The sequence below is a fragment of the Emydura macquarii genome, unplaced genomic scaffold (genome assembly GCF_026122565.2).
Source record: "Emydura macquarii macquarii isolate MOO-44397 ecotype Brisbane River unplaced genomic scaffold, CSIRO-AGI_Emac_v2 contig_1876, whole genome shotgun sequence".
Taxonomy (NCBI): domain Eukaryota; kingdom Metazoa; phylum Chordata; order Testudines; family Chelidae; genus Emydura; species Emydura macquarii.
In genome coordinates this window covers 16,968,437-16,995,871 of record NW_027132013.1, presented here as the reverse complement: position 1 = coordinate 16,995,871, position 27,435 = coordinate 16,968,437, and the positions used below count along the sequence as shown (strand labels likewise).

The window sequence follows — 27,435 nt, the reverse complement described above, 5'->3', positions numbered from 1 at the left end:
TGCTACTAGTAAGATTCCATCCCAGATGGGGATAGTAAAGACACCCTAGTCCATAAGTATATTCTGAGTGGGGAGATGTGTGTGGGTATGGTGGAGGGGAATATGGCAGCATATCTGTTTTAGGACTTGTCAAAAATTGGGAATCTCCACCAGTACAACCCTTAATGTAGTCTTGCTTCTCCATTGCAAAACAGGGATTGCACCAATGAGGTTTACCCTTGTAATTTAAGAGGGATTGTCATAACAGCAGCATTACCAACCTCAAGCATTCAAAAATCATGAGATTGGCTTGAAACCATGACCTTTCCAAAATAATAGATTTGGAGTTCTCTCCATTTGCCTTCTGGTTTTGGAGCCTTTAGAGATAGTGTTTTCCAACTTTTTATCTGCAACTTTTTTTTCCCTTTAAAATGAAAGCTATGATTCTCATGCAATCCCATGGCTCCAGTATCTGGCTTTGAGGGAAAAAAAGCAAAGTATTGTGGGTCTTGCAATAAAATCAGGAGAGTTGGCAGCTGCAGCCAGTGGAAGCCTGGCCTAGCACCAGTTTGAGGCATACACACAAGGGTTTTGTACTGGGGTAGCTACTTACATGTATCTGCACTGGGGCAAAAATAAACCCTGCCAGCTTTTTTGTTAGCACTCAAGTAGTTTAGACCCAAAACAATAGGTTTATCCAATCCTTTTCTTTAGAAGTCTTAAACTGTGAAAGTACAGGCAATTGCAGGAGAACAAGAAAGAGAATCTGATTAGTTTAGTTTCATTGTCCAAAAAGAATTAATGGCATACATTAATATATTATTCTTTCAGTTTCTTAATCTCTAGTGCTAGTGACAGAGGCTAGGTATCCTGTGGTGGCTTTTTTAAAATGCTGACAATGTTTTCCTGTTAAACTGTGCAGAATTTTTTTACTCGTCAAGGGCATGAGAAACAGTCATTTGCATTACTTGGCATTAATCCACAAGCAATTGAACCAGTTGCTCCTCTCCAGAACTTTTATCCCAATTTCTAAATGGATTATGTCTCACGCATGCATGGGATCTGTTTCTAAAGCCCATGAGTTGTTGATCACTTGCTGATTTGCATTGCAAAGGGGTCCAGTGAGCAATAAAGTACAGTCTGCTTCACATCTAAGTAAATATTCTGCTTGAATGGAACATGTGCCTTTCCTGCACCTTCAGCCAAGGTGTATTCACTTGGATGGTGAAATGCTGTTGATCCTTTTTGGCAATTATGTATCTGAAAGTAGCCCTACACGGATGCAGTCTGAAGACCTACACTTAGGGCCGTTACCCAAGAACCAGCCATGTTTCATTTGTAATCTTAGTGGGTATTTGTCCATACCACAAAACCAGCTCTTAGGATTTAGCTACACAGGAAAGATTCACCAGGTACACTGATATAATTATACTGGTATTTTAAACTGTTGTAGTTAGAAGGATTGGACATTCACAAGTCCATGGGGCCGGATGCAATGCACCCGAGGGTGCTGAGGGAGTTGGCTGAGGTGATTTCAGAGCCATTGGCTATTATCTTTGAAAGCTCGTGGCAACAGGGGGAGGTCCCTGAGGACTGGAAAAAAGCAAATATAGTGCCCATCTTCAAAAAAGGGAGGAAAGAGGATCCAGGGAACTACAGACCGGTCAGCCTCACCTCAATCCCTGGAAAAATCATGGAGCAGGTCCTTAAGGAATCCATTTTAAGGCACTTGGAGGAGAGGAAGGTGATCAGGAACAGTCAACACGGATTCACTAAGGGAAAGTCATGCCTGACCAACCTGATTGCTTTCTATGATGAGGTGACTGGCTCGGTGGATGTAGGGAAGGCGGTGGATGTGATATACCTTGACTTTAGCAAAGCTTTTGATACTGTCTCACACAGTATTCTTATCAGCAAGTTAAAGAAGTATGGGTTGGATGAATGGACTATAAAATGGATAGAGAACTGGCTAGAGCATAGGGCTCAACAAGTAGTGATCAATGGCTCCATGTCTAGCTGGCAACCGGTCACAAGCGGAGTTCCCCAGGGGTCGGTCCTGGGGCCGGTTTTGTTCAACATCTTTATTAATGATCTGGAGGATGGGGTAGATTGCATCCTCAGCAAGTTTGCGGACGACACTAAGCTGGGGGGAGTGGTAGATACCCTGGAGGGTAGAGATAGGATACAGAGTGACCTAAACAAACTGGAGGATTGGGCCAAAAGAAATCTAATGAGGTTCAACAAGGACAAGTGCAGAGTCCTCCACTTAGGAAGGAAGAATCCCATGCACAGCTATAGACTGGGGACCGACGAGCTGGGCAGCAGCTCTGCAGAAAAGGACCTGGGGGTAACAGTGGATAAAAAGCTGGATATGAGTCAGCAGTGTGCCCTGGTTGTCAAGAAGGCTAATGGCATATTGGGCTGCATTAGGAGGGGCATTGCCAGCAGGTCACGAGAAGTGATTATTCCCCTCTATTCGGCATTGGTGAGGCCGCATTTAGAATATTGTGTCCAGTTTTGGGCCCCCCACTACAAAAAGGATGTGGACAAGTTAGAGAGAGTGCAGCGGAGGGCAACCAAAATGATTAGGGGGCTGGAGCACAGGACTTATGAGGAGAGGCTGAGGGAACTGGGCTTGTTTAGTCTGCAAAAGAGAAGAGTGAGGGGGATTTGATAGCGGCCTTTAACTACCTGAAAGGGGGTTCCAGGGAGGATGGGACTAGGCTGTTCTCGGTGGTGGCAGATGACAGAACAAGGAGCAACGGTCTCAAGTTGCAGGGCGGGAGGTCTAGGTTGGACATTAGGAAAAAGTTTTTTACTAGGAGGGTGGTGAAGCACTGGAATGGGTTACCTAGGGAGGTGGTGGAATCTCTATCCTTAGAGGTTTTTAAGCTGAGGCTTGACAAAGCCCTGGTTGGGATGATATAGCTGAGGTTAGTCCTGCTTTGAGCAGGGGGTTGGACTAGATGACCTCCTGAGGTCCCTTCCAACTCTAATATTCTATGATTCTATGAATCAGATGTATAACTTCCCTGTGTGGACACTTTTGTTCCCGGATAAATGGCTCTTTTTCAATTTAGCTTAAACTTCTTCTAAAGGCTTGTCTATGCTACAGAGGCTTGGCCAGTATAGCTATGCTGGCAGTGAAGATGCAGCATATATTGGCAAAAAAACTCTTCTAGCTTAGCCACACCAGCTCCTCAATCGACATTAGTTGTGTTGACAAAGGCGTATTGACATAGTTGCGTCTAAACTCTGGGTTTTGCTGGCATAGCTATGTCAGCAAGGGGGATTTTTTTCCCCCAGGCTCCTAGTCAACATAGTTATGTTAGCAAAACTTTGTAGATAAACCAAGCTATAAATTACATAAGCAAAACCAGAGAAAGGTATTCTTATACTGAAATAAGTCTTCATGTGGCAAGTTATACCAGCATAGTTATAGCTGTTTGAATGCACACCCTAGCATATACTGGTACAACTTTCCCGTATAGATTGTCAGCCTCTACTCATAGGTGCTGGAACTAGGGGTGCTACCACACCTCCTGGCTTGAACTGGTTTCCATCATATACAGGGTTTACAGTTTGATTCAACAGCTCTCAGCACCCTTGCCTCTACTTAAATGCTCAGTATTAGGATTGAGATCTATTGATGTGTGAGGCCCAGGCAGAATATACCAATGGGTGCTGCAGGTCAGGATTGTGGTGCCTTGGCGCAGCTGTAGAGATGGGGGTGGGCAAGCTTGTGTAGAGCCGGCCAGGCTGTATAAATTTAACTTGGGAACCTTACTTTGCTGGTTATGTTCACCAGGTGGCATTCCAGCTCTAAGATCTGTAAAAGGTAAAGCTCTCCATGTTTCCTTGGCCAGTTTGCACCCGTGACATAATGATGTTTTTTCCTGCAGAAATTGTGGATGGAAATGCTAAAATGACCCTTGGAATGATCTGGACCATCATCCTTCGCTTTGCCATTCAGGATATATCTGTGGAAGGTAAATCTCAGAGCCTCCATCTGCTGTTCAAGAATGAATGAAGGTGGTCTTGGGGGTGGAGTGGGGCGGGAGGTTGGTGGTAGTGTCCCTTGCCACAAAGGAGATCTAGATTCAGGGGTAACTGAATCAGCAGAAGACATGTCCTGGATAACACCATGGGCCTCTGAGATCCAAGCTGCCCTGAGCTCTGATCACTGTTGCTGGCCAGTTTGTGGCTTGATATGGATATCCTGGGAGGAGTCTTCATATCCTGCACCCTGGAGAGTACAGTGGTTCTCAAAGTGGGGGGCAGGCCCCTGTGGGGGGAGGGTACAAGATGGATCATAGGGGGAGACACGGAACAGGGGACAGAGCTGATCCAGCTCCATGCTCCCCAGAGACGGAAGCAGCAGCAGGAAAAAAAAGGGCCTACAGTGTGGGAAGCGCCCCCTGATTTTTCTGAAAGGCCCCCCCCCTTTCAGAAGGGGGAAAGGGGTGTGATTCAGGGGAAGGGGGGCATGATTGTTAGACAAAAGTTCATGGGGGGACTCCGTTTAAAAAGTTTGAGAACCATGGGTATATGAGAGGAATGGGGAAAGAAAGGGAAAGGGTGAAACCTAGCAGTGTACGGTGGGTCTTGGACTCCAGGCATTTCCTGCTGGCTGATCCATGGTATTGGATGGAAATCAACATTCTTCCAAAGCCTTCCTTGCTTTCCCTTATTACACACACTCTCTGAGGCTGGGTCTACGTAGCATTTTGGAGCCCATAGGAGCGAGTCTCTCAGCCCGGGTCGACAGACTTGGGCTAGCGGGGCTCCCGCTAGCGTTCTAGCAATAGCATTGTAGACAGCTCTTTGAAGTTGCGGCTTGGGCTGGAGCTCTGTCCTGACCTGCAACTTCAAAGCGGTGTCAGTAGCGCTATTTCTAGAGTACGAGGGTGAGCCCCGCTAGTCCATCCCGCCTGTTGACTTGGGCTGGGGAGCTAGCTCCAGAATGCCGTGCAGACCTACCCTAAAAGAAATAATGATAACAAATCAGAAACCTGCCCAGGAGATTCATCCCCAGAAGAAGGAAGTTAAATGAGAAACAGAGGCGTGCCTCACTGCTGTTTCTAACAAAGACGCTGGGTCAGCATGAACTGGTAGCACTGTCCTACAATGTGTGCAAGGGATCAGAACATTCCAGGAAAAAATAGGTTAATCTGTGTGTATCTTTTGTTTTCCCTCTAGAGACATCTGCTAAGGAAGGGCTTTTGTTATGGTGCCAGAGGAAGACAGCCCCCTACAAAAATGTGAATATACAGAACTTCCATATCAGGTAAGTTACAGTATTTGGCTTTATGATCCTCAATATTGATCAGGTTCTTGATGCTATTCAACAAAACTAACCTCTCAAGGAAGTTGAGACTAGTTGTTACTTTCATATTATGTAGGAGAAAAGTAGGACCTACTGACTTGCCCAGTGTCTCACAGCAAGTCAGGGGCAAAACCCGCAGCAGGACCCAGTTTCCCTGCCTCCCAGTTCCTTTCTCTGACCACAAATGCTGCCTTTGTCAAATACTTTGGAGCATTAGGCCCACTGGAGATGCTGTTGGTGTTGTAGGCTGATCAACTTCCCCTGGATGAAGCTACAAAAAGTTTTAGGAGAAATTTCCTAAGGTCAGGTCTACATTAGAAACTTGTATGTGTATAGTAATGTTGGCTAGGGATGTGATTTCTTTTTTTTGTTTGTTTGTTTTTTAAACATTTCTGGCAAAACATACTGGCAAAAGCACTCACATATATTAATGTATAATGGCATAAGAGTGATTTTGCTGGTATAGCTCACTTTGCTTGCTATACCAGTAAAAGCACTTTTTTGCTGGTATAAATGCGTCTACACTAGGAAGGTTTTCCAGTATAACTACCCCAGCAAACCTTTTCTAGTGTAGACCTGGCCTGAGTTTGGGATCTGTTAGGCTATGCAAGTATCTCCATGGAAGGGAGGGAAACCTTGGTGGTGGTGGTATAAAGTTAGGTTAAACAAAGTATAACTGTGAGGAACAATCCTGCCATAGTCAGATTGGGGAGGAGGAGAAATTGACTAGAACTGCAGGTTGTTTTGTTTCCTTTTTTTCCTTTTCCTCCATGTTTTGAGTTCTACTAAATAAAAGCCCATCCTTCTCCAAGGGCAAAGTATAGGTAATCTTTGATATTAATCTGATACTACACTGGTCAGGGTGGATTGAATTAAATCAACGTGATTTAACTCAAGTGGAAGGCCTCAATTTAAATCATCGATGCAAATCAACTTTTCCATTTGTACTTTAGTTTTATTTTCTAAAGAAAGGTGCATTCTCATTGGTTGATATAATCATTAAAATGTGTTGATTTACAACTAAACAGAGCCTTCACATTAGATCTGATACTTTTTTTTTTTTTTTGCTACGTAGTAGGGTACACTATAACTGTATACATTTATTTAAGCAATTGTACAGCTTAATATTTTCAGATTTGTATTAATTGTACATTTTTAGTATGTTAGAAAATGGTAATTGAGGAAGAAGCTATAAAGTAGGAGTATGAGACTATTGAGGTGGGGATGGTCCTGATGGTGCCTCCTGGAGTCAAAGGCCGGGTCCCAACGCCTGCGATGACTTTGCCAGTCTCTTGTACTCAGTAGCACAGCCCTGTGGTCCTGCACAGGATCAAGCCTTTTACACTGTACATGGCCTATTGTGCCATATTTATTAAGTGTCACCTCAAAAGTTGGATGTTATTCCCCTGATTCTTTCCTTATATAGAACAGCGGTCTTTGGCTACGGTTTTTGATAGAGGCTCCTGGATTCAGCATGTTGATTTTTTATTTAAATATTTTAAGAGATTATTATAAGTGTAGGCCTTAACATATTTTGTGTTAAATTGAGATTTCATTTTAAACAGGTTTATTTTTTTAAAAAAGCTTTTATAATTTAAATAACAGAATAAAAAGAACTCATTGAATTTTTTATCCACCCTGACACTGGTCTTTTATTTCCCCTCCCTTCTCCCACCAGCTTCTGATTCTAAGTGGAGGACTGGAAGGAAAGTGGAGGGGTGGGTGAGGAGGGAGGGCAAGTACAGTGCTGAGCATAGCCAATAGCTTGATCTGTCATTTCCTAGAATATCTTTAGTTTGCATATTGAGATGTCTGCATATTTTTCATCCTTGAGCTCTGCTTCTGTCCCTGAGAACTCCATTTAATCATGAAAGCTCAGTGGTGAGAGTTGGCTTTAGGGAGGCAGCAGCACTGAGGACCTGGTGCTACACTAAATCAGTGGGAGTTTTGGCTACTGACTTCAGTGAGAGCAGGATAGGGGTCTAAAGCAGAGAAGAGCCTTGCCCAAAGTTGAGTGCTTACAGAAGTTGCTATAAGCAAAAATAAAGAACCAGTGTCTTGCTCCCATCTGTCATGCCCATGCGTGTGTCTTCCCAACTGAACACTGTTAATTGTGCTGTCTTCCATCTCTTTTGCAGCTGGAAGGATGGCCTTGGCTTCTGTGCTTTGATTCACAGACATCGCCCAGAACTCATCGACTATGGGAAGCTGCGAAAGGTACTAGCTTAATTTGATTTAAGTTAAGGATCAGACACCTGGGGTTTGTGGAAGTTAAGAGGAAGGGGGGCTAGCTTGACAAACCAGGAGAAAAATTTAAACTTGCCACTGAAGCCGAAAATATCTTGGCTGGGGGACGAAGGAGGAGATAGATCAATAAATTCAGCCTCACTGAGAAAAGCTTAATGAATTATTTCCCTGTCATTCCCTGTTTTCACAGTCACCCATTGGCAGGTAAGTGGTATCTGTGGTCTGAAGGAAGTATGGATTCCGGGTGCCCAGATCCAATGTGGCAGATTCTGATAACTCAATGACGCCAACTCTTTTATGCAAGCTCTGTGCAAATTACGTGAACTAGCCAGTCAAATCAATTTATCTGTAGTAAACAGGATGGGGTGGGTTACCAGATTATGAGGTACGTTTTCCCAGAACTAGAGTGAGACAAGCATATGTGCATTCTCTACCATCACTTGAAGGCTTGTAATGCACTGCCTCCCTAGTGGTTAGTCATCTTTGTTGTAGTGTTGGGCTCTTCCTAGCACTTGGGTTGGTGCATTAAGCAATTGGAAAGTGTTTATAGGAAAGCTTGATTCTTCTTTGAAAAACGATTCTGTGAAAATGGCATCTTCCTATTCAAAAGATCAGCTCCCTGTGTGTATTAGAGGCAGATCTGATGACTTAGTGACCAGAAGAAGTGTTTACTGGTTTGTATACCTGTTAGCTCTCTAGAGCCAGCAGAGCTATGAAAGAGGGAGTTGGATTTTATTCCTACTTCTGCATTGTCAACAGAACAGTCCACTAAGTTCCATTTCTTATGCCTGTTCCTACTCATTCAAGGAAATGAGACTGCACAGGTTTCTCTGAGGGCAAAATTTGGCTTCAGTATTTTTGTTACTGCTGATGAAGGAAAGAATCCAGCTTGGCTGAATTTGTGGGGCTGGAAGTCAGAACATTGTATTTGTGATACTTGTAAACTGAGCATATTAGCTATAGAAATCGCTGAGGTCATAAACATAGAACCCCATCACTAGTGGATCTGGGGGCAAGTGGATGGGACCAGTATGCAAATAAGTAGAGAGAAAATGAGTTAATCAAATCAGCTGTCTGTGTGTGACACTAACTGCACAATGTCTAATACACCCTAGAATCAATAACCTTTTGAGGTGTTCACTGTCATGCAGCGCAGTCATTTTCTATCAGTTTTAGTTCTGTCAGTTTTCACATCTTGAGTCAGCACTCAGTGAACCAACAGTGAAGTGGGACCCCATCTGTTTACACAAACAAAGCAGCAAAAGAGAAAAGGTTAAAGTCAACCACATTTTCATTTTTTTTTCTCTTAGTGGAAAAATAAGGCAGCTAAACAATGTGCCTTTGAAAATGAAAAATCCAGCAGGGAAACCACAGAGTTCCCCTACTAGAAACAAAAGCCAAAACCAAATCCAAAGCACCCTGCTGTGAGGAAAGGGAAAGGAAGTTTGTCTGCTCATGCAGCCTGCCAGCTTTTCGGAATGAAAATGAGTAGTTGTCCTGTCCAGATGGAGTAGGTCTGGGGAGGGATTGACAATCCCGGCTCCTCCCTTGTCTCCTGCCTTCTTGAAGAAAGTTAAAAAGAAATCTTCTTATGAGAGAAACTTATTAGAGCTTCCTGTCCTCTTTCCTATGGTTGATTTCCCTTCCCGGGGCACTTTTCTCACCACCTCTGTTCCTTTGTCTCTTCCCCTTCCCTTTGCTCTTTTTGGCCTTGCCTAGACTAGGATGCAAAGACGTTAGCTGCGGGACACTGTCTTTAATGCACACTAAAATGGTCGAGCGAAAGCCTAGGGAGAATGTAGCGAGCAGCCTAGCTCTAACCCTACCAATTTAGCACACATTGAAGGCAGCGCAGGGGGCCTTCTCCACACTGGACTTTTAACTAGGATGTTGCTAGGATGTTGAATATTAGGGAAAACTTTTTCACTAGGAGGGTGGTGAAGCACTGGAATGGGTTACTTAGGGAGGTGGTGGAATCTCCGTCCTTAGAAGTTTTTAAGGCCTGGCTTGACAAAACCCTGGCTGGGATGATTTAGTTTGGGTTGGTCCTGCTTGAGCAGGGGCTAGACTAGATGACCTCTTGAGGTCCCTTCCAACTCTAATTTTCTATGATTCTATGTTGCTGCCATTGCTCTTTTTAAAATCCTCATCTAGGCAAAGCCATTGCTCCCTCCTCAGATCCTTTCCTCTTGTCTCTTCAGTTCATCTCACTTAGCTTTCTCCACCTGCTCTCTGGAGATGGCTGTTTCCTCCCAGAGTTTGGAACCTTTCCTCTGGTTCTGCTTCATTCCTGCTAGAGCTTTTGGATCAGGGGAGGGCAGCTGGGGAGCAGAGTAGAAGACACAACTTACCTTTGTAGATAAAATTAAGGGAATGAGGCATGTTCTGGACAGATAAGGCTGAAGGGAGACACTAGCTCAGACTAATGTTACAATGGGCTTAAGAAGCAGAAACTGATGTTTCCTCAGTGAAATGGTCACACCTATACACAATGGCCTATAGATCTGCTTCACTAAATGTTGTAAAAGGACTCAGCAGTTCTGGAACACAACTGAACCTTAATGGGCATGGATGGTGGCAGCTCCCTGTTTTGGTCAAGTGATTTCTGTTCATGGCTCTGTCTGGTTAATGGTAGGCCTAATGTTGGGGTGAATTCTCCTGGCATGCTGACATGGGACTGTTTGTCAGAACAGGAGTTGGGTCTTCCCTTCCTCCATCTTCCCCTCCTCCCCCTATTTTTAGCCCAATTCCAAACCACGTTTCTGATCTCTTTATTCAGCATGAAGACTGAATGATGGCATAATCACCTCCTCCAGTATTGTAGTCAGTACATAAACTTGACCAGTATAAGCTTCACATTGCCATGTTGGATGCTTCCTAATTTGTTTAAGACCACTCTTGAAAACATAAATCGTACTAATTGGATTTCTTTTGGCCTCTGCAGCTCTGACAGATACAGTAAGTGCTCTGTCTCTCCACTCCCACCCCCCTCCAACTCCTTCCTGATTGCTGGTTGATAGAGGAATTTTTGTATTGGTGACATTGCAATAATTACCATGGCAACATCTTGTGATATGGGGACTTAAAGCTTACTGGAGGAGAAAAGACATCTCTGAGTGTGTGCATCAGGCTTATATGGATGGAGGGGGAGCTGTGGGAGAATCTAACATGAATGTCACCAGTCAGCAAAAGCAGAGTGCACAAGATAGCTTTTAGTCTGGCCAGGTTTACCAAACGATCACAGTTCAAATAGTGGAATCCTTAAGCAAAATAAAGTACAGCTTTCCTTAATGTTGACTCAGACAGCCTCTTCCAAGCTGTTCCTCTCTTCTTCCCTCATCCATTTTAAAGCTCATCTGAGGCAATTGGGTGTCAAGGCACTCCTGCCCCTTTAAGCATCACTCTTATATGTTCTTTGGTGTGCACAGCTCTGGAAGGAATTGGAGATGTTAGAGAAAAAGAAGTCTTGGCTTTCATTCTGTGCCACTCTATTCAGGTTCTCATATCACACCTGTCGCTTCCGTATATGAGTGCTGCGCTAAACCACACGACTAATATCTGTCACATATTAAAGTTCTTTCTTTCTTTGACTCTACCCACCAAGGGAAAATCTGCTGTATGTAGCACTTTAAAGACTAACAAATTTAATTTCATCAGGCATAAGCTTTCGTGGGCTTCAGCCCACTTCCTCAGATGCAGTTGGTAGAAATAATACAGCAAATATTGGCAACATATATAGGAGGCAACATATACATATCCAAAGGCATAGACAACAACGGGGTAGGTGGATGAAAGCCGGGTACTTGAGGCCTAATGACAACCATTGAGTAGGAGGTGAGAATGGGTGATCAGAGCAAATTACTTCTTGTAATGAGAGTCATTCCAAATCCCTGTTTAAACCCAGTTTGAATGTGTCAAGTTTGCAGATAATTTCTAACTCAACAGTTTCTCTTTGAAGTCTGTTTTTGAAGTTTTTTTGTCGAAGTATAGCAACTTTCAGGTCAGAGACAGTGTCCTGGGAGACTGAAGTGTTCTCTGACTGGTTTATGAATGTTGTTGTTTTTTATGTCTGATTTGTGTCCATTTATCCTTTTGCGAAGTGATAGTCCAGTTTGGCCAATGTACATGGCAGAGAGGCATTGCTGGCACATGATGGCATATATAACATTAGTGGATGTGCAGGTAAATGAGCCCCTTATGGTGTGATTGATGTGGTTAGGACCAGTGATGCAGTCACTAAAGTTGATGTGTGGGCAGAGCTGGCAACGGGGTTTGTTGCAGGGATAGGTTCCTGGATTGGACTTCTCATAGGGTGTATGGTTGCTGGTGAGTATTTGCTTCAGGTTGGGGGGCTGTCTGTAAGCCAGGATGAAGCAAATACTCACCAGCAACCATATACCCTACAATCTGCGTGAGTTCATTTCACAACCTTGGACTGGTGTGTAAGACAGCTCTATCTCCTGCATGAATCAGCTTCATCTTTGCAGTAGACAGCTCTGTTGTTCCTGAGGGGTGGATTTGTTGACCATAGTCCTTTTCCTGGATCTTTTGGCAATCTTTCAGGTACAAGAGGATCAGATTGTTGAGCACCTTACATTTTGACATGATATTCTACAGGGAGCCAGTGTAGGAGTGGAGGACAGGTATAATGTGCTCGTGATGACCCTGTTGATGGGGAGATGTGCTGCTGTGTCTTGTATCTCCTGAGGAACATGCAGGTAGACTGTGTTGCTGTAGTCCAGTCAAGAGGTAACAAAGGTTTGTATTACTGAGGCCAGGTCATCACCACTTGTCTAGGATGGGACACAGTCTCCTAGCTAGCCAAAGATGGCGTAGTGCACTGTTCATGTCCAGTGTTATGTGAGAGCTTATGTAAGCATGGAATATAGGAGCATTCCTAAGCTGTGGACTGACTCGACTAATTAGGCATCTTCCAGAAGAAGACTGCACCATTGCTACAAATTTCTCAAAGCATTTCTCTTTGCCAGCTAATATAGTCTGAGTTTTGCTCAGATTTAGCTCCACTGCTAAGCTAGTCTTTATCAGACACTAGGTTGTTTGCTTGCAATAGTGTGGTCATAGGCTTCATTTCCACTGAATCTTGCATTTTTGTTACCTGCAGAATATATATATAAATGTACGGACGTGTCCCGCCAGGTGTTCACTTTTGCACATAACAGGGCTTCCAATGCTTCCTCTCGGAGAACTTCAGCCTAGTAGATCTTCCCTTCAGGAAACCTTTCCTGATTTTCAGCCACAAAAATTATTGCTAACTAGTTTCTATTACTCCTAGCTGTACCCCTCTGTGCCATGTCTAGATTCCTGTTACCCTTTGGTGTTGGAAGGGTGTAGATCAATTTGACTTAATGTATTTGATCCTCCTTTTCCTAAAGGAGATGTTGCTAAGTGTGCCCAGTCTTCAAAACATACGTTCAAATGGGTCTGTGCCAGTTAGGTGTATCAATGCTGGTTGGTTTGTTTTAAAAGGCAATTTAAATGCCAAACTGTTTAATGGTCACTTATGACAGAGAAATTATACTGTTAATGTACATGGTGTTACTTAGTATATGTAGTGTTTCTATACAGTAATGGAAAATGCCATGCAGGCTAGAAGACAAGTTGGTGAGGGAGCCAGCATTTTGTATTTCTGAATACTCATGCTTTTTAATGCAACAGTCTGGTGAGAATTTAACGCAGTTTAATGAATGAAAGGCCTTTGCTTTTTTTCCTCTCTCAAGCAATGGGTCTAAGGCTCTGTCTACATAAAGTGAAGGAATGCTGCAATAAATGTTCTTTGTGGTTTGCCAAATTCATGAAGCACCTTGTATCCCCACACAGTAACTGATCTAAGGGTTTTACAAGCACTGACTTACTAGCTGGTTCCAATGCCTGAGGTGAGGTCTTTAGTTAAGCCCAGTTGAACAGGCACAGCCTTTCATGATTTTTCCCCAGTGTACACAGGAAACAAGAACACTGAACGTGAATTAGTGTGTCTGGTCTTCTTAATTCCATTTCACAATGCAGTGTTTTGTGGCTGCCTACAATTCTCTACCCTCTGAATCAGTGCTAGAGAATGGCTAGTCCTTGAGATATACCTAAATGCACTGATACAATCACAATTGTGAGTGTACCTGAACAAAGCAAAACTGTGCCATTGAGCAGCATTATTGTATGGATACAGCTTTCATAATGACAAGTGTGACAGCCAGCAATTTCATGCTAGATGTGTCCATATAATGATTGCCTAGATTAATGGACAAACTGTTTTCAGTCTTGGTTGGGGGTGCGGGGGAGGGAAGATCTGAGGGTTGACACACTTTGTCAGTCAAATGTCACCTTTCTACTTTAGGCAGGGACCTAAGTATTATGGAAGCAGGAGGAAGAAATCTCTCTAACTTGTAGCAGGCAAGAAATACCAGGGAAATACACAGACTGCTTCTCCGCATACACACAAGAAAATGACCTATTGCTGGCAATGGTTGTCTGTCTGCAACTGGCCTCCCCTGTTCCTCCTCATCTGGTGCTGAAAATGGTTATCTACAAATGTAGATAAGATGCTTTAAAACCAGCATAGAAAACATGACCAGTATCATGTTCCACCAGGTCATCACACCTTTTGAAATAGCACTGAACACATTTCGGTTTGGTCTACACTAACACTTAGACTGTGTTCAGTACTGTATCATTGCTGGGAATCCCCAGATGGTGCCATTACAGATGGCCTTCCTGGCTCTGTGTATCTGAATGTGTAGGAGTTAGAGCTTGAAGTGCTTATTGTTAATTGTGATGCACTTCTTTTTAGATGTTGAATGTGTTGCCAATAGAGTATTTTTGCCAGCTACTCTGTAGGTGTCCATCTCACTGATAAAGTTTGCAGATGACACAAAAACTGGGGGAGTGGTAAGTAATGAAGAGGATAAGTTACTAATACAGAGTGATCTAGATCACTTAGTAAACTGGGGTTGCAAGCAAAGTGCAGGCCAAACCATAAGACACTGATTTTTAGAGTCCTGCCCCTCCTCAAGCATAGTAGGCCCTGGCTGCTCCACCAGCAGCCTCCCTCCCCGACACCCACTGCAGCGGACACCCACTGCAGCCAGATGGAAGGAGTTCAGCAAGGAGGCTGCGTCCTTGTTGATCTCCCATCCCCCAGGCTGCAGCAGGGAAACTGCATGTGTCCTGTAGCCCTGTGCACTCCAACTGGGTCTCTAGGCAGTGGCTCTCTTCTGCAGCCAGGGGGACAGGAGATCAATGTTCTCCTCCCTCCGGCTCCAGCAGGGACCCCAGCGCCTATGGACTCAGGCGGAGCGCTTTGCTGTGCTCCCTGCTACAGCCAGGGGGAGGGGATCACTGATCTCCCATCCCCTTGGGTGCAGCAAGAAACCTGCACCGGTCTTGTAGCCTAGACCCGCAGCAATGCGCTCTGCCTGAATCCTTAGGCGGCGGCTCCCTTCTTCAGCCCGCAGGAGGGAAGGGGCGGGCCACTTTGAAAGCCCGGGCGGGCCGCTTTTGTCCCTCGGGCCACATGTGGGGAACCACTGGACTAGATAATCACAATGGTCCCTTTTGGCCTTGGAATCTATTAATCTACTTTTGTTCTAAGGCACAGGCTGGTGCCTTCCTGTTATGCCTACACAAAGAAACAAAGAATTGTTACAAGGTGCCAAAATATTACTCATGTTGGTTCAGGGGGAACTGTTGCTGAAAACTGTAGATGTTTCTATGTCCTAACCTAGATAAGGCCTTCATGTGAGTGCAGCACTGGTCACTGTGCAGCCAAGGATCCCTCAGGTATGAGATCAGGCTTTTTTCCTTTCATAATTGCTTCTATCCAAGCACACCTAGTTTACACCCTCCTGCTTTGCTGCATCCAAGAGAGGCTTGTTGATCCAAGTTCAGTTGAGGCTGCATCTCCTGGGTCACTGCAATAAGCAACTGCACCAAGCCTTAAGTGGGGGACTTTAGGGGCACAGAAAGCCAAGTGTGAAGGATAAGCAAACTGCATGCACTTTATCTCCTAATACAGGGGAGAATCTCATCAGTATAAGAGGGTGTAGCCCTGAATGTGCTGAGAGAGACAGTCTTCACACTGTCCTGAAAACCTGATAGCATATGTGCTAGTTAAACATTAGCAGCTGACATGCACGCTCTCCACCAAGAGAAGCCATTGGTTCCAGTGCCAACAACATAAAAGCCGATGGTATACGTGTCATTCAGTCTCTTTTGGCATCTTACTTCACATAAATGGAATGATTTTTCAGAGCACTAACCATCGTGTTTGTATAGCTATTGCAATATTTTCATTGAATAAAACTAAATCTCATTTCCATAGGAGCTCGATTCAAAGCTGAATAGTCTGGAGTCTGAGAGTTCTCAGACTGGTTGGAAGGCACTAGATTGTTGGTACCTATATTTGAACACTTAATGATTTCTCATGAGGCTTTCTTTTTTTGGGATGACTCCTGCCTTTGGAATTCTAGCCCCATTTGGTCCTTTAGAGTCCACTTATCTTCATGGTATGATTCAAGGCACACTTACTTTCTTTAGGCTTTAACTGACTGGCTTTTAAGCTCTGTAGCTGAAGTGCATTTCTGCCATGGAAATTAATAAAAATATGCTGTATGTTTTCAAGGTCGAGGTAGTGTCTGGGAAGTGGGGATATCTTGGATGGAAGTTTAATACTCATACAAATGACAGCACCTTTACTTAAAAAACAAACAAAAAAATCTTGTAGAGTAGGGATTTGTTCTCGGTCTCCTGGGAAATTGCCTTCTTTTCCCACTCAACTGTTGTGCAATGAACTGTACACCAGCTGGTAACCACACTCAAGCCCAGAGGTAGTTGCCATCTTAGTGTTGCTAGATGTAGATAGTTGATGACACATTTTGCAATTTTTTGGGCATGAAAAGTGCTGTATAAATGTATAATATCACTGTTACTATTAATATGACATTGCATGTATAGTAGGGGAAATTAGAGCTTTTTAAGTAGGCTGTGAGATATGCATAATTTTCCCTACATCTTTACATCAGGATTGGGTATCTTTCTGAAATATATGCTCTAACTCAACCAGAAGTATAGGCTTGATGCAGGAGTTACGGGTGGAATTCTATGACCTGCAGGAGGCCAGACTAGATAATCATAATGGTATCTTCTGGCCTTAAAAGTTTTATGAATCCCCACGCCCTTTAGATTCTTTTGTTAAATCTGCTTGCAAAATTGACTCCTAAGCAATCAAGTGCATACACAGTATGTTATGTGGTTCCTGTTAATGCCATCAGTCACATGACTGAGTCCCCAGGCACTGCTTTTAAAATGAACTCTGTTATCCCATCTGCTATGGGCCTGCTGCATCAGTGGCTTCATGTATGCACTTCTGTCAGTCCAACCTAGATATCTGAAGCAAATCCAGCCACCATGCTCTCTAGTTCCAGAGAAATACTGTTCCTCCTGTTGCATTTTGATGCTAATACTCTGGCTCTTCCTTTCCTAGGATGATCCTCTTACTAACCTAAACACAGCCTTCGATGTGGCTGAGAAGTACCTCGATATCCCCAAGATGTTGGATGCAGAAGGTAAAGTAGAAACCATTTTTTTTTATTTTGATTTTTTCCTAAATTTCCCCATCTCTTCTAGATCGACATGCATTATTCTAGATCTTCCTAATCTCTGAACACCCCTTCCATTACCACATACTATACAAATAGAATAAAGATTACAACAGAAAAATGAACCTCTTGTTCTGCTTCTCTTTTCCTCCTCATTCTCCCATGTCTGCTGTGTAGTTTTTAACCTGGGGCTGATACAGTGGGCAGAAACATGTAATGGTTGGATATATCTATATGACACAGATAGGGCTCCATATGGGACACCAAGCTGAATTCTGAACAAACAGCAAATTATATGGTAGCCCTACATATAATGCATAGAATGAAGGGGAGAAAACATCAAAACGGACCAACTTCAGTTATTCCCTAAACATTATCATGGTCTCATTGTCCCCATCCTACTGTGCTTGACACATCTTGGCATCCCATCTCTTGCCCATAGCACCCCATTAGTTACAATAAAGGACTCTTAACTTGTGTTAAATCTAGTCTTCAGTTCCCACAGACTAGTCTTCTGACTACAAGAGTTTGCTTGTCATCTCTGTAGTCAGAAGCCTACACTGTCATTACTGCCTTGTGTAAAGGTTTCCATTCTCTTGCCATGAATCTAAAATTTACCTAAGATCTTGGTTCTCCGTATCCTTTCAAGATCTAAATTTAGTGGTTCAAGAGACAGTCCAGTGTGGGACATATTCGTCCCTCGATCCAAGATTCATATCCTGGACCCTTTTTTGGTGTCGCTGGTCACCGCCATCTAAATGAAGCCATTTGTTGAGGATTAGAGGAGGGTGTGGAAAACAAATTTGGCAAGAAGAACTCTGCCAGTTTCCTCTGGATTTCTCCAAGCCATTCTGTTACCATGTTTGGTACTGTAAACTGCTTCCTTCTGAACTGCTCAGTAATATTAGGCATGAGAATACAGCACTGGCCAGTTCTGAAAAAGTGGATCTCTCCCTTTGCTTCCAGAAGTGCCTCTTATACAAAGTAACTGGTTACCTTCAGGCATTTGGGGCAGCAGAGATTACCTTTTAGAAACATGTGGGATCAGTTTAGGAGGCTCCAGCTCTAGCGTGCAAATGACAATCTGCTGGTCAGTTCTTCATTTGTACAGTGGCTGTTTGCCCATGGCTAGCTGACTCTGAAGAGGGAAGCTATGTTCTAGGCTTGGTTTGGGAAGTTAAGACCTGCGCGAAATAACACATCTCTGTGGTGGGGATACACACAATTAAAACTTCGGTGAACCGGCGTTTGGACAACTAGTATTCTATTGTGCACGCTTTTTTTTGATGCAGGGTTCCCAGGCCCGGTAGCCAGTCCAGCTTCCTTTCTCCCTCTCCCACTCCTCATGTTGTTTCCCCAAGAAGTCACCTTGTTTGTGGGCTGGCTTTTAGAAGAGTGTTTCCTGCAGGTGCTCCCAAAGGAGTCTATCTCAGAAATAAATGGCTCTAGTTTTGGGAACGATAGAAACAGGCCTTGCAGGATTTCTTGTGTTTTGTCAGAGCAGCTCTCCTTCTGAAAGGAATAGAGCCAATGTGTGTGCCTGTGCAGTGTAAACACTGATGGCCTCGCCTTTAGAGGTGTTGAGCCCCACTGACAGCAATGGGTACTTGGCATCTTTTTTGAAGATCAGGCTATTAGTATGTAGGATAGTTTGATGAGGGGGAGGAAAAAGCTCACCTCAAGAACTTTTAGGGGATGGAGGAGTTCGAATTACGTTAAAACTATAAACACAGCAACAGCCTATTGGTGCTTTGCTGGGTTCTTCCCACTGATTCAGCTGACAGCTCTGCCTTGGCTAGATCCTTCTAGAGAGGGAGAACTGTTCCACAATGAAACAAAATGCGATCCCATTAGGTTTGACAGGGGGCTAGCTTACACCTCCTCTTGGGAGAAGCTTTGTTGGTGCGGGAAGGGTGCTGAGAGAGACAGACGTCTGCTGAGGAAAGTCAGGAAGCCCAGCACAAAGAGCGTGCGGAGTAGGATTCTTCTGTGACACATACGCTCCCCACACCAGGTATCCCGGACCGTTCTGGCTCTCCCTTCTCCGTTGCTCTTCTCCCATCAGTCGATATGCTCTTAACTTCAGGTTTTTTTTGACAGACATTGTTGGAACTGCCCGCCCTGACGAGAAAGCCATCATGACCTATGTTTCTAGCTTCTACCACGCCTTCTCAGGAGCCCAGAAGGTATCGCAGGATTCCAAGCGCCCTCCACACAGCGCACCTGGTCCTGTTGCTAATGTCCAAACCTTTTTTTCTTTCTCTCTCTCCTCTCTAGCTATGGGCATCTTTATATTATTTTTGGTAGAGCTGGCTGTTGGTTCAAAGTGGTGTTCCAAACAGAATACTGGGGGGGCAGGGATTGGGAGAGTTATACCCCTACAGTCAGTGGACACACAAGCCACAGGGCTGCCGAATATGCATTAATCCTGTGGTACTGGACCTCTGCCATCAAGATTCAGAGGCACTGGATCCCTCTCTAACGGCTGAGCACCAGCTCCTGTCATACCAGTAAGATTAGGACTGGAAATCAAACCTAGACCTTTAAACAGAGTGAGGCAGTGCTCTCCAGCGAGGCCACCAAGCTTGCTGTGCTGCTGCTGCTGCGGTTCCCTGATGTTCAGACACTACAGCCTACCGCTCTCTGAGTTTATTTCTAATGTCGTTCCACTTCTTTGTGCGGGTGGGGAATGCAGCCAGGCAGGGGGTTTCAGAAAGAGAACAGAGTGGCAAAACTAACACATTCACTACACCCGAGCTACAGGGCCTCTAATTCTTCCTGATTCTCTTCCCTTACTCCTTAAGGATCTGTGGAAATGTTTCTTAGACTAATTGAGCCACTGTGGAGGGATCATCCCAAATATGAAGCGGCCACTGTCCTGGCAGAGTTCAGCATGACACCTATTCCTTTTTACAGTTAACTCAGCCCAGATTCAGCTAGAGTTTAAAGAGTTTATCTAACAAACCCTCTGGTGCTGTGGTTCCAGGAATAGAGGGGAGCACAGTTTGGGTTTGAGACATCTGCTTTCCCCTTCTTCTTTCCTCTCTGATGTCCCCCGTGGTGGAGATTGGACAGATGTGTCCTTGCTGTACTTTGCTGAGCAATTGCCTGCTGGTATGTAGTCACTTGAAGAAAATTTTTCCAAGTGAGATCTGGTAAAGCTCCCTCAAAATCAAACAAACCTTAATTGCTTTAGTGCCATAGGATTATGCAGTGCACACTGAAGCAGAGTAGAAATGCACTCTGTAGGAAGGCAGTCTGATCTCTGCAATGGACTGGCTACTTAAGACACACAAGCCCCTCAAGAGCAGACCCTTAAAATGCTAGAGCAATAAATAAATTCTGTTTATTCTCATGGCTGGGTCAGGCCCACTGACTGGGCCTGTGAAATTTGGAGATTGGCTAAGAACAAAAACTGGATGTTGGGAGGAGAAAGAGGTGGTACCACTTTGATCCACAGAGCCAACCCTGCTGGTCACTTTCTGATCCGAATTCCTAGCTCTCCGCATGGAAATCTATTTGGCCTGTCCTGCAATGCATGATGGGAAGTTTTCTCCCCCTCTCTCACACCACCCATGACTGTTTTATTTTATTCTAAGTGCTGCTTCTTACTTTATCCTTTCAACCTCTTTTCCTTCTTTGCACAGATATTATAGGCCCGCTAAGGCCGGATGAGAAGGCCATTATGACCTATGTTTCATGTTACTACCACGCCTTCTCAGGTGCGCAGAAGGTGAGACTTTACGCCTAACAAAACCCTCCCTATTCACTTCCTTGCCGCCCCCGCCCCCAAACAATTAACTCTCTGAGAAACATCCCAGACCTTCGGTCCACTGAACATAGAGGCAGGGAATCCCAGGCTGTCTCTGCACTGAGCAGTCTAACTGTACTGCCTCCAGAGCTGTTCTGGGACGTATGCTGAAGAAGTTATATGATAAAATTATGGATTCAGAAAGTGTTCTTTAAATATACTTGAGCTCTTGCCTTTCTGCCTCTCTCTGCATCCACCCCCAACTGGTGGATATAGGATTCCTACAGCCCCACTGACCAAGTTACCAGGAAGAAATTGACATTTTGACTCCATCATTCCTGACTGGATGATGTGTATCTCAAAGCAACGAGCCTAATTTCTGCCTTGTCAAGCATAGTCCTGTTCTGAAGCTGATTAAGATGGGACTGTTGAGGGTCTCATTTTGCAGCTGCCAGTCTTCCCTTCATACTGAGCTCCCACTGGGTCAGTGGCCTCTTCCTAGGCCAATTTCCAATGATATGTGAGCTGCCGTGGAGGAGGTAACCCATAATTGCCTTCCCCTGGACAGTGCTCCAGCTGCGAGTTTCATCCCTAATCAGTCTTTGTTGAATGTCCTCTGTTGAACCACCTGAACTTCCCCTCTCTTACCCATGTCTCTTTTCCTGGCCCCTCTCCCTTTTGTTCTTTCCTTCCCACTCATTCTTCTCCCTTCACCAAACTACCTATTTTTTTTCCTCTTTCTGTCAGCTTCTTTATCTCCTGCACTTCTTTCTTTGGTTCTTTCTCTGTTTATTCCAAGCCCCTTTGCCTGGCACTGGGCTACCTACCTTCAAAGGAGCAGATTAGCCAGCTCAGAGATGCCTACCTCCCACGGGGCAACAGTTTTCCAAAATGCCAATTTTCTAGTAGTCCTTTTTATAGGAGGAAAGCTCCATCTCCTCGTCCCATCACCCAGCCACTGTGCATGATTAAGTATAGATGTGCATTCTCTGCCTCCACTCAAGCTCAAGGGAATTCAGCTCCAGGGGCTTTGGAAATATGGTCCAAAATCTGAGACCTAGACCCATCTCTAATTAAAATGTTACAAACAGGACATACATTTTCTTTCTTTCCCACAACTGCTTTCTATAAAGAATGCACAGCCCACACTTTCCCCAAGCAAGAGCTACGTTGACAGTATACTAAGAACCTCAGGGCTACCTGTAATTTATATAAATCAGTTCTGATAGTAGCCAGCATCAGTTTTAATACCAAGATGCCACCTACAGGTTGCAGGTTCCAGCATAGAATGAGCTAGCTTGAACCACAAGATTTTTTTTCAGATCAAGCTGGAACATTGCATGCTGGGACCTGCTCGTTTTATACAAAATGGGTGCAGCTCTCTGGTTCCCAGTTAATTGCAAATGTGGCACTCCAATTGGACAGTGCTGAGCTAGGTTCACCTACTTGACATGGGCTTGGTAATGGCTTCTCTGTGAGGATCCTGGCTAGTAAATTATTTGAAACTCTTCACAGCAGGCTAAGTGGCATACAAGCCAGCTGATGCATAATGGCTATCTTTCCAGAGCCCATGCCAGACTAACCACCAGCCCCAGTATTTTCCAGTTGCTACACACAGTTCTTGAGAGTAGGTTGATGGCAAACGTCAAACATAGGTAGAAGGTGAAAGAAGTGGCTAGGATTCTGGTGGCATTAAGTTACTACCCCTCAATCCTATGTTGTTCTCTTCTCCCATTCCTCTCCATCCTTTGAAAATATTCTCAGCAGCTCCTGTGCCCCTTTCAGCAATTAGAGCTGATGCCAGGGCTTCTGTAGATACTGTAAACAGAAACATTTTCTACTGTTACAATGCCTCAAATAATTGGAGTAAGAATTAGAGAATTAGCTATTAAGGTTTGAATCCCATGTAGCCTAAATGGCTTATAGGGAGGATTTAAAAAAAAATGATTAAATGGTCAATTGGCCTGGGGAGCCAGCAATTTATCTATAACTAGAAGGTAGGGTGTTGCTGCTTTTTGAATCTCTCCCAGTGCCAGTCCTACATTATCCAGCTGTTGAGTGACAAGTTTAAAAGCCAGGGTTAATGCAGAGTGATTACTGAGCAGGTCTAGGAGCACAGAGTATCTTTTTAAGCACTGCCGTCTCTTACTTGATTAAGTGACTTACTGTGATGTCGCTCCATTTTTCATTCAGATTTCTCATTACTGCTACCAGCCCTGAAGGGGAGGTCACATGATCAGCTTTCCGCTTCTTTCATTCTCTTATACTCGGTCTTTAAAGGTACAGGGGGCCCCAGCCTGACATGACATTTGTGTGGATGGCTGCTTTTCCTTTAAGTGATTTATATATAAAAATATATATGTAAACTTGCTTTGGTTGGTTTGCTTGTTTTCTAACTGCTTCTAACTTTCACTACACTAAACTGCATGGGTGTTTAACTGCTGGTTGGGTTCAATATGTTTTAATATGTTGTAAAACTTGACTTCTGCAGTGAAAGTTTCTACATAACTTCTTGTCATTTTATAAGGAGTTTGTTTTGTATGCAGTGTTCTGGGGTGCTCTCAAGAATATATGTTAGTCATAGACAGGTGGCCACATCACAAAAACCGTTATGGTCATAGATCGCTTTATTGACATTCTCAGCAGGGAGACCCAGAGATGAATGGGTCCTGGAGACCCCATTTATCCCTAGGGGGTGGCTTCTCAAGGTCAAGGTTGGGACACACAGACAAGGCAACATGGGCAAACCTGATGGTGCCGCTGCCTGTGCTGTATCTGTTCTGTGGCTAGGTTCTGGACTGACAGGACCAGAGACTCTTTCAGGAGTAGTACATTGTCCGTAAACATTCCTTTGATAAAGGAATGTGTGGAGGGCTGTCTAGACATTACATAGACTATGTCTACATTCCACTTATTTCCTATGTTCTACTTCTGCCATCGCTGCTGCTCTGGTGGGAGCACTAATGGAGACCACATGGAGCACTGTATTGTCTAACTCTGAGTGACAGAATGCTGAACCTCTGGGGTGCAGCCTGGGAGCTGTGGAACCGCTGGGTACCCTTATCAACTATTTAGCTTGAGGTGGGCTTTCCATCATATGGTGGCTGATGACACGCAGCCAGCCTTTTCAGACCCTTTTATCACCCAACCCAGCAGCAGGTGGCACCACATGCCCATTTTACTGAGTTACCAAGAATGCTCTCCCTGAGCAGACATACAAGCCCCAGACAGTTTGCCCCCAGCTCAACCACACAGGAACGCACCCCAAGATAATATTGTTTTATGCTGGACAAAGATTTGTCTGGTATAAACTAATTAATTTCACTTCCCTCTTTATGTGGGGATGTCATGCCACTGTTTTTGTTACTGAGCAGAGTTTGTCTAAACACTTCACTCAAAAACAGACTGGTTAAAATAAAACACTAAAGTTTATTAACTACAGTAAAATGGATTTTAAGTGATTATAAGTGGCAAGTGTAAAGAGATTAAAAGTAGTTACCAAAAGAAATAAACATAAAATCATAGCCTAAGTTCTACACACCAACAGGTTTTGAATTAGCAATGTCTCCCCCTTGTTAGCTGGAACAAGCAGTTCCTTAAATGCTGGCTGGGCAGCCTTCCCTGCCTGGGACTCCCCTCCCCCCTTCAAAGTTGTTTTGTCTTTCAGACTTTCCTTCAGGTGTTCAGTTGTAGAGGCGTGGAGCCAAGCTATGATGTCATTCTCCCCCTTTTATAGTCTGTTTCAGCTTGCTAGAACAATCGGGGCTTGTGACCTGGGGGGTCATCCTCATTGGTTAGTTGATCCCCATTGTGAACATGTGTCCTCTAGTGAAATTTTCAGTATAAACAATCCCTGGTAGTGGAATCTTTCCTTGATAGGCCATTAGCACATCTGGCTACTTCATTGTTGTACCTGAAAAGCTGGTTTAGGTGTTTCCCACGTTACATGTTCTAGTAGCATTTACAACAATATTTTATAACTTTTCACACTATGGTAACACATACAATCCAACAGGATATTAATGTTTAGCAGATCCAGACTTAAAATAATACCAAACAAAGCATACTTTGCACAGAACATACCATAATTATATGACACTGGCAAATATGGGGTTTCTGGGATATTAGCAGACACAGGGTGTCACACCCTGATCACAGCAGGTCAGCACAACCTGTTGCTTGCAACTCTAGTAGCTGTAGCACTTTGTCTACTCTAACGCTCTCACTGTTGCTTGTAACAGCAGGATGTTTTAGCGAGAAATCTAGTGTAGGCAGGGCCACAGAGAAGCAGGAGTTGGTATAGTGGGGAGAGAGACTAGCTTCCAAACAATCTAAACATCACAGTTGGGGACTATATAAACAATGTCCTAGTTGCTGACATTCTGAAAGTTTGTGCGTTTGGACACACGGACACCCAAAATCTTGAGGAGTGAAGGAAATCTGCCATCAGACACATGTAAATATACCTGTTTAAACTGGGAATCCATGCTGCTCACATGGGTGCTGCCACAGCCACATGTGCATAGCAGGGTTGGAGAATTAACCCAGAAAACCCCACCACCATCTTGGCTCTGGGTCCTATGAGAGGATCTCTCTCTGTCTCCCCCTCAAGTCACACTGAGGGTAAGGACACTGGGTATGTCTTTTTGAGATATCATTTGATATCTTCTCTGTAAATTCCACCTGGATGGCAAAAATGGGCCTTTAGGACCAGCCAAGAGGAAGTTGAAATCAAAACAATGGCATGCTTTCTGAAATTTAAAACTGTCCTGGGCACTTGTCATTGATTATTTTTAGTGAAATGTCTCTTTCCCCTTTTAAGATCACTTCTGCATGTACTTATTAGTGTAGCTAATATTTGGATACCTGTTAGCTGACCTAGTTTAGCTATGGGACAGATGCCTGAACACACATTTTTTGAGCCTCTTCTCAGTGACTAAGATCCCCAGTTCCTTTGGGACTGTATGACTTGTACATCATTTTGGAGCTTATGATTTTATTGCTATTCTTGCTGCCTCACATCAGCTGCAATAACTAGAGGATTTTTTTCAAATGACAATCAGAGGCTGAATAAACAAATATAAAATGCCTTTTAAAAATAGATGTACATTTAAACTTGCCAGTTATAAGCATATTAAATGGCGGGCTATTTACTGCTCCAGAATCTCACACATACACACACAACCACTTGTGGTGTCAGTCTCACTTGCAGATCTAGAGCACTTACAGAATGCAAATGCTGTAGAGACACTACGTGCACTCACTCCTTGCATTGCTCAACAACAGTCTCCTGTTGGCCCCCTGTGAGAGATTTTAAGGAGTGGAATTGATTCCCTCCATAGGAAATCCTATCCCAGCTTCCTCAGCCACTTGGAGATATCCACATTATGGAGGTAGGGTGGTGATAGTATTGTTAGGGCTTCCGTGGGAAGACGAGATAAGGATGATGGCCCTCTAGCACACTGCTATCTGAGCCAGAAAGAAAGTGGCCCTTCAAGTTGTCTCCACAACAGATGTCATTCCAAGGATTCTCTCCACCTTTGAAGAAGGATCTAACTCTCCTTCACGTTAACAGGAGTTGTGCAGATCAAAGGGCAAGTAATGCCCTAAGAACAAGCCTTTCTATATATTTCAAGTGTTAAGCACATGCTATTGATAATAATGTGGCATTCCAGGGTAGACTGTTCAGGACTTAGTTTGCAGCTGGGATTTCCATTCCATGATCCAAGTTTCAACATGTTCAGTCTGCCTGCAGAAAGCCACTGTAATAATGATACACCATTGCTCAAGAGACTTGGGGAAGGAGGCAGAGAGATTATGAAATAAATCTCGGTCAGATGGAAGGAAAGTCTTATGCTCAGCTGGAGCATGAAAGTCCAGATAAATGTATGTCCCTTTCAGCAGGGTCTGAGTAGCTCGTGGGGAAGAAAGAAAGGGCTTCTCCATTCATCAGATATTTCTATGCCTTGAGATGGAATTACATGTAAAGGATGTCAAAACAATGTATATTATAGGGCAAGCTAGAAGAGAGGTCGATTGTTAAAGGCAGATTTTGGGGTAAGGAAAGAACAAACTTAAATATTTTCTTAGAAACTAGATAAAGACTCACCCAGAATCCAATGTAGGGATCAAATACAAATAAGCAGCACTTTCTTAGGGTTAAAAGCATTCAAGAACACTTCTCCACTTTGACACCTGCCATAATAGTGCCCCAGCATCGTAGACTGATTATTGGAGTTGTGGCTCTGAGCATCTGTGTGCAGGGTGGAGAGGGTGTCTGCATGCCAGCTGCTTCCTGCTTTCATAAGGGAAGGCTGGGGTCCCATTGATAAAAGTGAGCAATTGGGCCACCTCAAAGGGGCCGCTTGTAGGAATAACTTCTGAAAAGACCCAGAACTCTGGTTGTCCCAGGACAGACAGGGCTAGACTGCTGGATCAGTTGAGCATGGAGGCTGAATACCTCTGAGTGCGTCGCAAAGAGATACTTAACTGAGGAGAAATAAAATCAGTTATGGTAAAAAGAC

At 44.0% G+C, this 27,435-nt stretch overlaps 1 protein-coding gene across 6 annotated transcripts in view; it reads left to right on the top strand.

The window, feature by feature from the left end:
• Positions 1–27,435, top strand: part of ACTN1 (actinin alpha 1) — a 138,140-nt gene that overhangs the window by 84,565 nt on the left and 26,140 nt on the right. For 3 of the 6 annotated variants that reach the window (XM_067557806.1, XM_067557805.1, XM_067557808.1), the window contains exons 4-8: positions 3,882–3,968; positions 5,179–5,266; positions 7,444–7,522; positions 17,046–17,127; positions 19,261–19,346. In XM_067557806.1, coding sequence (XP_067413907.1) covers positions 3,882–3,968; positions 5,179–5,266; positions 7,444–7,522; positions 17,046–17,127; positions 19,261–19,346 — 422 coding nt within the window. Of the gene's footprint in view, positions 1–3,881; positions 3,969–5,178; positions 5,267–7,443; positions 7,523–17,045; positions 17,128–19,260; positions 19,347–20,807; positions 20,894–23,104; positions 23,192–27,435 lie in introns of those variants that run through there. The other 3 variants (XM_067557810.1, XM_067557809.1, XM_067557807.1) reach the window with 2 other exon arrangements.